The following is a 10,295-nucleotide window of genomic DNA, read 5'->3' on the forward strand; positions in this document are numbered from 1 at the left end:
AGTTTGGCAATTAAGAGTTAGAAAAATTGCAAGAGCGATCATTAAATGTTCCTTTCTAACTGTAACAGGTCTGTGTAATGAATTGAAGTTAGGTACGGAGCCAGCCTTGCTTCCTGGAGTCCTTGTTAAATTGTTCCAGCCCAGTTGTTTCTGAGGGTTTGTGTCAGTGTGTTTTCCTGTGTTGGTTCATGTACAACCACTGCTGACAGTTTGGGTACGGCAGATGAATTGTTCTGCTGATAGTTAGGTATGAACACTGAACCCAAAACAGATGAATGCTGGCTTAGATACACAAGTAAATTACTCAAGTTGCGTAGACTGTCTTTTGTATTTTCATGTACATTCTTTGTATTCATGCTCCTTCAAAATATGTTTATAAATTATGCCTATTTCTTTTTAAATGGAAATTAGGTCAAAACATGTACATGTGTCAAACTTTTGATGTTGATGTAAAGATGTCATTTGTCCCATAGTTTTCATTGGTTGTCTTCACTCTTTAGTTTTGGATATAAGCCTCACTTCTATAAAACCTTGAGTTGTGTCCGGGTGATTTGAAGTGAGTCACCGACTGCAGACATCAGGATTTTGGACAAATGTAACACACCGGGTTCTACACAGGCATTTTACATGATGACCTGATTCAGCATCTTCTGTCCTGTGTTTGTCCCCCAGGTTGGAACGAGCTGCTGATCGCGGCGTTCTCCCACCGCTCCATCGACGTGAAAGACGGGATCCTGCTGGCGTCCGGGCTCCACGTGCACCGCAGCTCCGCCCACCAGGCAGGCGTGGGAACCATCTTCGACAGAGTCCTCACCGAGCTGGTCGCCAAGATGAGGGACATGAAAATGGACAAGACGGAACTCGGCTGCCTGAGAGCTATAGTTCTCTTCAACCCAGGTGTGTTTGTTTTCCTTTACTGCCCACGATCATTGTAATGATCATTCTGGCATACTCATTTTCACCTGAGCCAAGTGAGGAAAGTCGTGTAAAGTGCCTTTCCCAGGGGAACAAGGTTGGTGACTTGGCAGGATTTGAACCGGTCATTTGAACGCTGGACCTCTTGGTTCTGAGCCAAATGCTCTGCCTTTATGCCATACAATCCACACGTTTGTTTTTCTTTTTGTTGTAATTATGGAGTTGACTCTGATTCACAACTTGTCTGATGATCACTGATGAAAACTGTAACTTTAACAGCATGTCATTGCGATAAAAGTATGTAATACATGCACGACAACAAACCATTACATTACAGCTGATTTCATGTACCTTACTAATTTCATGTACCTACTTGCAAGGTGTGAAATTTAAGTCTGTGCCAATTATAGAAACCTGTAGATGTCCTCCAACAGTGTACAGTTACACATGTACTTAATGACAATGTATGGACTAAAATGCTTGTTCCCACTGCTGCTGTAGATGCCAAAGGTCTAACTGACCCGTCACTGGTGGAAAGCCTGAGAGAAAAGGTTTATGCCTCCCTGGAGGAGTACTGCAAGCAGCAGTACCCTGAACAGCCTGGCAGGTGGGAAACACTCTGCATTGTTATACAGTTATATTGTATCATTAACTCACATGGAGTTTCCATCAACTAAAGGACGGGATGTGAACGAAAGACTCCAGTAGGTTTCAGAAATCAGTGTTAAAATCTATTTTTTCTCAAGTTGCCCACTAAGCAACCTTCACCAAAAGCTAGGTTGCCCATCAATACATCAGGTTGCTGTCAACACTGGCTGTTAAGTTAAGAAGGCAAGCTGTAAGCCAGGCCACCTGTAAAGGTATTCTTCACATGCTGGCCGAAGCGGGACACAGTTTATTTCAAGAGCTGAAACTTTCACATCGGGAATAAGTCTCACACAGAAACCATGACTTGGGGTACCAACAAGAGTGCGAGATTGGGTATTTCAAGCCCTGGGAATGCAGTTTATGTCTAAACTGTTATATTAGATTTTAAATGGGAAATGAAATGACTTGGTTGATGCCTGCAGTGTTTTACATAGCGTTCTTCCCCACCGTTTTCTGCCCAGGTTTGCCAAGCTGCTGCTGCGCCTGCCTGCCCTCCGCTCTATCGGCCTCAAGTGCCTTGAACACCTCTTCTTCTTCAAGTTGATCGGAGACACGCCCATCGACACATTCCTGATGGAGATGCTGGAGGCCCCGGGTCTGGGGCAGACCGCGGCGTCCCAGGGCCAGGGACCCATGGCGCAGGCCGCGGCACAGCACCGCGAGGCACAGCAGCAAGCACAGCAGGGCCAGCCACCCTCCTGAGCTGTCCCACAGTACATCCTGTAAGGATAGGGGTGGGGAGTGATGGTTGTAGATAGTAATAGGTACAGAGTATCCTGAAGGAAAGGTGTCCTGATGAAGAGAGCAGAGATTGTACAGCAAAGGGTACTTACCTACGCCTACTTTTTCCAGCTTCGCAAGTCAACCTAGTTGGCTCATGTTGGGATTTCAGACCAGTTTATGTACATGTTTGACTGTTTTGAGTCCGTATAACATTTTAGCTCCGTTTTTAAGATATCTTGCCGTATACATGTATTACCAGTGCAGGAAGAACTCTGATTCACGCATCCACCTAGTGGCACTCTGTTGTGTTTGCCATACCTGTTTGCCTAGCTTTTTTGAAGTACTGTAGACTACCGTTGCTTACTACAACCATTGTTATCCACAATCTGTAGGACTGTTGTAAGATTCTGGCACAACCTAGGATGTAGAAAGAGAGCTGCCTTTGCATCAAATGCTGTGGTATGTGTACATGTGTAAGGCTTTCAGAAGAGGCTATATATGGGGCTAGTGGTGACAACACAGTGTGTATTGGCAGCTGTTCACGTTGAACCTTTGTCAGATGAACTGGTTCAAACCACTTCATAAATGTATGTACATGTATAATCTGACTATGTAAATCAGAAGTTATATAGTATGGTGTAACTCTGTTCCAGAAGATGTCATGTGTACAAGTCCTGTACTATAGTGCAGTGTAAAAGGTACCGGTGTGTGGGGGGTGTTTGTTATGTGTACGATTTTTTCCCCTTTATTTCCAGTTTCTAACTAGACAGTGGGGAAGAGACAAATGCCAGTTCTGTTCTTGTGCAAACCTGATTCCAAATTTACATTTTCAAAGTATATCTAAAATTCCCAATTTCAAACACTACAACTTTGCTTATCTCTCCAAAGTGGTAACAAGAAATTGGCCTGTATTTTTCACTGTCAGTACCTATAGATGTACATGTAACAGTGTAGTTGGTCCTTTTCTTACTAGGGCCACACCAATTTAATTTGTTGGTTCTCGGATTTTTTCAGAAAAACTATGAAGCGACAGGGCGAAAAAAATAAAAATAAAAACAGGCCTAGGCATCCTATTATAGCCCCAAATGCCTCGATTGGAGCCATGAAGTCAACACAAAAGGCTGGGATAAAATTTGAAACAATGAATTTTGAACTTTTAACCAAACCACTGCATTAAAAGATTTAAAAAACTGTAAGAACTAGGAAGAAAAGGACTTTCCTCAACTGTTGGAAGCAAGATATGAGCATTTTTTAGTTGATTCAGAACCAGAATCTTTTTTTTTTTTTTTGCAAATCAGAAAAAAAGGAAGAGGCGAATCCGAGAACCAACAAATTAAATTGGTGTGGCCTAGGGCTAAAATTAACTTAAAGTCAAAAACTGTACCTTGCCCCAAATTTGAATGTCAAATTTATATGTCAGGTTTTGCCAAGAATTTGTTTTCCCCATATTAGTTTTATCATGTTAGATTCAGTTTGTAGGAGTGGGAGGTGTTTAACAAACTTCTGTTTGTGCTATAAAAGATACAGAGGTAACTGTACAGCCGGTATTCTCAAAATGTGTATATGACTGTGACTATGAGGAAGGGAGTAGGGCTAACTGAGAGTGAAGCTTATCAGAAATGGCTGCAGCTTTTCTTAAAAATCCTTGGTTGGTGTTTCTGGCATATTCTTAACAAAAAACTGTCTACCCATCTTTGTGCTCGAAAAAACTTGATTACAGAAGTGCTGATGTATATACCAGAGACTAGAAGTACATGTAATTTAGAGTCATTTGTAACCTATAGTTGCCCATTGTTGTAGGTTGACAATCAGTTTCGGTAGTTTTGTAGTCCAGTTTGTGGATGGTTAATAAGAGTACCATATACATGTAGACGGTGGTAGCTTACGTTCAAATCCCTTGTGTAGTCCCTGTTTAAAATATTTCTGTACTTACAGAAGTGAATAAGAGAGTTCACTGTATGATGTATGCCTTGAAAATTGGTCTTGTCAATATCATTGTAAATATTCTAATCTAGATTTCTGGAAATTTTCTTTCTTAAAAGGGGGTGAAGGAGCCTCTACCTTTTCTTCTATTGAAATCACCTGTAAGATAAACTAACGATAATGATTTCGGTGCTTTGATATAATGCTGACAAGTAAGGATCTAGTGGTTAGATGTATGGGTAGTCATATCTAGTGGTAGATACATTTTCACTATGAGTACAAGAACTCGTGTGGTTCACATGACTGCTTACAGCTTGCTGACTTCAGAGTGACTTTGGGTAAGATGTTTTTAAGTGTCAGTGGAGTACATGTTGTTGTACTCTCCTTTTTTTAGCATGTTCTTAATGTGGCATTCACACATTATGGTCCATTGAAAGCATTATTTTGTATTTTCCATGCTTTTCAATTGTTACTATAACACACTTTACTCTTGTAATTGTAATTTTTATTTCATCTGTCACTAAGAGTATAAATTAAGGATGTTTAATAAAAGAAATATGATAAGAGCATTAGTGTACCTTACACGTTGAAGTTTTATATGCTGCCATTACAACTTCTACATGTATGTACAACCATTTCCTTTCGGGGCAACATTTGAACGGAAGTATCCTATTTTGAGGGGAATCACCAAGGAATATAATAAAGATTCCATGGCACAATGTAAATGTATCACCTTTTTTTCATGCCTCACATTTTCACAGCAGCGTGTTTATAAACTTTGTTCCACTGTGGATTGCTCGAGGTAGTTTCACAACATGGATGTGACGATAGTTTTAAAGAATTCAGACCGTTGACAGAACTGCTATTAAAACGAAGAGCCATGATTGGTCCATGTAGATAACTGTAGTGTTGTATGCTGTTAGTAGCAGTGGTGAAAATCTATTGTGTAAGACAAGCCAGTAGACCTAATCTGGAAGACAGAGACCCTACCCACAGAATACACTATTTTGTCAGCAAATGGAGGTGTATGTATGAGCAATAAAGTATACTGCATCTCTGCTTAGAAAAGTGTCTGGTTGCTTTTTATTCCTCTGCTGAGTCTGTTTCATCATAAAATATGGACGCTTGAAGTCACAAGTTTTTGTCTGAAAATTAATTGGGTTTAAAGAATTATCCACAGGCTTGTCTTGAAATAAATTAGGTTTAAAGAAATTTATTATATTCTTTCAGACAGATAGAAATCCTCCTAATACATTTCTGGCACAGATTTCCTCAGTCACATTTTTTCGTCTGCTCAATTTAGCAGCAAGTCAATCAGCAAATCTGGCAGTTTGAGCCTTTTGGTGTTACCGTTGCCATGGATCAAAAGCGCCCCATAGTGGCCAAGAAAATCACTGCAGTCTTAGAAGCAGCAGTTTGAGCCTTTTGGTGTTGCCATTGCCATGGATCAAAAACGCCCCCTGATGGCCTAAAAATCACTGCAGTGATAGAAGTAGCAGTTTGATGCTGTTGCTGTGTTGACATCACCGTGGATCAAAAACAACCCCTGAAGGCCTAAAAATCACTGCAGTTATAGGAGTAGCAGTTTGAAGCTGTTGCTGTGTTGACATAGCGATGGATTAAAAACACCCAACTTCGATAGGGAAGTAGTAAATTATGTCGTGATAAAAATAGAGACATATAGTTTCTTTACTAAATTTAATGATATGAAACAATCCTTTATTATACATTTGTACGGATATTGCAACAATTCCCTCAGGTAGGCACATATTAGTATACTGCATCGTAAGCAAATTCGATCATACAAAAACTATCTTTTACTATACATTGGAACCGATATTGCAACAATTCCCTCAGGTAGGCACACCTGCATCATAAGCATCATAAAAATTCATCATACAAAAACTGTTCATCCAGTGTTGTCATGTATTGTGCTAAGAAGCTATGAAGTAGAATGGCTTTGGCAAAAAATGTCAACAACATTCAGCATGTATTAAAGACAAAAGATTTGACACTACATACCCGGTATGTAGGTTTTGAGGATTTGTCATGTACCATGCTATGAAGCTGTAAAGTAGAATGGCTTTGGCAAGAAATGTCACCAACATTCAGCATGTATTGCAGACAAAAGATTTGACATTAGCTAGGTATTGAGGGTCTTGATGCTGTAGAACTCCACAGCATTGCGCCCAAAGATGGCTTCCCTCTGTTCCGCGGTGCATCTGTCCAGACACTGGTAGAGCGCCTGGTGGACCTGTGGGTAGTCAGCGTTGGCCATACGACACACCGGCCAATCAGAGCCAAACATGCAGCGCTCGTGGCCAAAACACTGCAGAACATGCTGAAGGGTCAATAGGTCAGGGTTAGTGACAACTACAGAGGTTTTTACTTTTGAAAGTTTGCATTGATAGGTATCCAAGCTACCAAAAGTCTTTCATAGGTACTAAAACTTATATAAATGTATTCCACAAGTTCCAAGCCTTATCATTAACATCAGTAACAGCAGGATACGTCCTTGGCTACACTCTATGCTATAGTCGGAGTGTTGTATAAAGTTGAACACATTACCTGCACATATGGCCTGAGGTCCTCCACAGTCCACTTGTCTGGGTCTGCCTCTGTCACCATCCCTGACCTACAAACAATAGCAGACTTTTTTTCACTTCCATTTTGTAGCTCTGTACTAATTCTTTGATAGGCCTACAACTCTACATACCATCTATTCAAGTGGATTTAACAAACACATTTGCAGGAACAATCAACTCAGGAATTATAGGCTCCATTGAATATGCCATCATACCGGTAGTAACCCAGGAAAAAAAAATTATCAGCAAATGTAAAAGAAATAACCCCCATCATTTCTGTCATTACTAGTACATGTACATGTACTTTTAGCACCACTTCTTCTTCATTTCTTTCTCCTCCCCACTATTACTGAACTAGTCCTTACAGCTTGCAGTAGACATTGGGAAAACTGGACAACTCCTTCATCCCCTCTCTCCATCCTTCCATCACCCCGTCCTTGATGTTAGGCTTGGCCAGATGGTCGATCACAAACTTCAGCTTGGGAAACTTGGCAACAACCTCCTTAGCATACCTGAAATGCCTGGTCCTGTCATGAGGAAAAAATAGTTAACTGTTGAAATGTTGAACCCTCTATATGGTCATTAACGTACACTTGAAACAGTTGTTTCTGTGTGCTTTTATTACCAGTGGACTTCTTGGGAAGAACATCATCATTATCAATCAATGGCAAGAATGGTGTGTTTTCACTGAGGTAGGCTTACAAGTTTACAGGACTGTAACCAGCCATAGCCAAAGCTGTAAGGCTGATATCAGTTAGGATTCTACTATCATAGTTGTGAAAATTCACTGAAGGAGGTCATATATACATGTACATGTAACGTTATATAGGTTTACGGGTAGGATTATTCAATTGGTTATGTATGATTTGCATTTTAAGTAGATAGGTGGATGGCCTTGCCTATAAAAGAAGAAATCTGGATCTGGATTAAGTAATTTTGGCATCATTTACAATGGACTTTGGGCCAATATGCTACAGCGCCTCCTGTTGATCATTTTGGACATTGCAGCTGTACCTTTAACTTCCTACCTGTAACTTTAGTGGGTCAGGACAGCTTATATATATGAGTCCAAAGGTCTGCGGCTTGTTTGTTTCTTTGCCTGTTTAATGTAGGTTGTGAGGTCATATTTAATTTGCTTGTTTTGATATCTTCATATGAGCAGAAGAGTTTGATATTAGCCGAGAGCTTTGGCCTGATATTTAATTATATGTTTGTCAAAGCAACTGGAGGTTTAATTTCGACCCTCTACGGACAAAATAATGAGTATGAAAAGCAAAGGCTGACCTGATCAGAAGGTCATAGGTCAGCCCCCTTCTCTCCAGCATCCCCAGGCCGTTCTGAACATCAGCACGGGACAGCCAATCATCTGCCTCGAAATCCAGAATGTACCGAACACCCAGGAAGTAGGGACTGGTGGCAAGTCTGTCAAGGGTAGATTCCAGCTGGGAAACAAACATTTTATACCACATTATGGAAAATTTATATTAAATCACAGTGTAGCTTTTTGTATAGACTCAAAGTATAATGTCTTTTAATATTTATTGATGGCATCTTCAAAACCAATTTACGATATATCTTGATACATGCATACATGTGTTACTCATTATACAAATGTTTGGACAGCATACACTATATATAGGTATGATTGCAAGGTTATTATGATTAGCATAGTTTATTGTACTTTGTACTTTGATGCTATATCCTCAAACTGAATCTGTGAAAATTTGCAATGTGATTTTTTAGTACTTTAGTTACCTGTGGATCAGTGAGGTCCACCCAGCCCACCACCCCAGCCAGGAATGGGTGCTTCTCACACAGTTCCAACACCCACTCTGTAAAAAAACACATAAGACACATTTCCCTTGTTCTGAGCTATATGGATGTTTCACCATTCAAGTGAACATCTTTGGTACTGCGAGGGAAAATCAGTGTTGACAACATTTCATGCACACTGACTACAGATGCAGTCTCTTCATTGCAGATGGAGATCTTTATTGCAAACAAAATTTTTGAGAGTGCTATAAATCCAATGGTGCAATGGCCAAGTGGGTAGAGTGCTTGTCTTGTATTCCGTCTATAGGTTGTGAGTTCAATCCCCGTTGGATTCATACCAAAATGGCACATATATATATATATATACTGCTTTCTCTGCTTGGCACAGCATTTGGGCAATAGTATGGAAGTTATACACCAGTGGACTAGCCCCCTGCTATGGTGATTGCACAACTGTGTGGCCCAAGGGCTACTGAACTGGAGATGGGCGCCGCCCTATGCACCATGTCGTGCGGGAAGGACTTAATTTTTAACTAAACTTATAAATTCAACTGTAAAGTCTTACCCGTCTCCTGTGTGGAGTGGTTGAGAACCTGCACAAAGATGATGTTGTGTACAGGTGTGGTTCCCATGGCTGTCTGTAGGTCCTCTGGGTAGAAGTTACGCCATAACGGCTTCAGGTCAGGAGTGGGCCAGGCATAGTCCCACTTCTCCAGGTCCCACAGATCTGTCACAATATCATAACAAGGTTTTTATAATTCTAATATGATGTTAAACACAATAGATGCTTCTAAGGTAATGTGTTTAGGTAGGATATGACATTATTGCAATGTGTGCAAAACAGGTGAAATTTGTTTCAGTAAAACATTGTACTGAATTCTGTTTTCTAAACAATGGTGCAAATTCATCTCCTTCTGTTATCTACTAAGCAACAACTTCCCAAAACACCCAAGACTTCACTTTTTAAATTGAAGGTTACTGGTAGAAGTACTAGTGTAGTTAATATCTTATCATTATGGACGATCTTCATTATGAATCCCTCACGTTTATTCACTCTGCTCCTTATAAAAATATCAAACTATCAAGCATACTTCATATTTTCCATTCACGTACACCGTTAAACTTTTTTAAATCACTCTTAAACTTTTTTTTAAAATCCAGCCTTGTCTAGAAGGAAGAGGTGACTTACGGACGTGAGTGTCGACGGTGGGGGCGGAACCCTCGGCCATGTCCCCCTGTCTGCTGTCTGTGCTGGACTGAGGACAGGTTCGGCCGGACTTTTGCCGATGTTCGATGACCTTGTTACCTGTTACCTGCTTTAGCAGTCAGAAGTCAAACGAAACCTACATTTACCATAGTACAAGTGGAATAAAAACGGTGATTAATGGTACAAACGGTTAAAAAAATTGTGTAAAACGGTAAGAAATGGTATAAACACGGGAAAATATGGTGTAAAACCTGGCCTGAGATGACCCCGTCAGCTGACTGGAGTAAACAAACTGATATCCGAACGTTGCCCCGCCCAGAAAAAAAGGGATAGCACCAAGTCGGTATTTTACAGGCGGCCAGAAGCTCAATTGTCCGCAAAATAAGTAAATTTTGCCTGAATCAGACGCAGTAATGAGCCATAGTAAGACGTTTATTTACGTGGGTCGCGACTAAACTGTACAGAAAACCCATTGGCCTTGGCTTGTACCACTTGTGTTATACGTCACTTCCGGAAACATT

The 10,295-nt window shown here is 40.5% G+C and overlaps 2 protein-coding genes across 6 annotated transcripts in view; one reads left to right on the forward strand and one right to left on the reverse strand.

The window, feature by feature from the left end:
• The window catches only part of LOC109484526 (retinoic acid receptor RXR-alpha-B-like), a 39,653-nt gene extending 36,397 nt beyond the window's left edge, over positions 1-3,256 (forward strand). For all 5 annotated transcript variants that reach the window (XM_019787841.1, XM_019787842.1, XM_019787843.1 and 2 more), the window contains 3 exons: positions 673-897; positions 1,417-1,522; positions 2,025-3,256. In XM_019787841.1, coding sequence (XP_019643400.1) covers positions 673-897; positions 1,417-1,522; positions 2,025-2,265 — 572 coding nt within the window. In that variant the 3' untranslated portion in view covers positions 2,266-3,256. The remainder of the gene's footprint in view (positions 1-672; positions 898-1,416; positions 1,523-2,024) is intronic.
• A 2,695-nt stretch (positions 3,257-5,951) lies between these two features.
• On the reverse strand, positions 5,952-9,902 carry LOC109484674 (uncharacterized protein y4mH-like). Its single transcript, XM_019788021.1, has 7 exons — positions 9,757-9,902; positions 9,133-9,294; positions 8,550-8,626; positions 8,079-8,236; positions 7,160-7,321; positions 6,778-6,844; positions 5,952-6,550 (listed from the first exon to the last, which is right to left on the reverse strand). Exons 1-7 carry the CDS (start codon positions 9,794-9,796, stop codon positions 6,353-6,355), a joined length of 864 nt encoding a protein of 287 aa, XP_019643580.1. The 5' UTR covers positions 9,797-9,902; the 3' UTR covers positions 5,952-6,352.
• Positions 9,903-10,295: the final 393 nt, after the last annotated feature.

Source organism: Branchiostoma belcheri, unplaced genomic scaffold, assembly GCF_001625305.1.
Source record: "Branchiostoma belcheri isolate BF01 breed outbred unplaced genomic scaffold, Haploidv18h27 scaffold7, whole genome shotgun sequence".
Taxonomy (NCBI): domain Eukaryota; kingdom Metazoa; phylum Chordata; class Leptocardii; order Amphioxiformes; family Branchiostomatidae; genus Branchiostoma; species Branchiostoma belcheri.

What these genes read in the sequence shown, in the direction of transcription:
- LOC109484674 (XM_019788021.1), bottom strand. Translation starts at nt 9,796, where the DNA reads ATGGCCGAGGGTTCCGCCCCCACCGTCGACACTCACGTCC. An exon ending in CACCGTCGACACTCACGTCC is followed by an intron (nt 9,295 to 9,756) that starts GTAAGTCACCTC and finishes ATATTGTGACAG; the next exon opens with ATCTGTGGGACCTGGAGAAG. An exon ending in ACCTATGACCTTCTGATCAG is followed by an intron (nt 7,322 to 8,078) that starts GTCAGCCTTTGC and finishes TCCTCATGACAG; the next exon opens with GACCAGGCATTTCAGGTATG.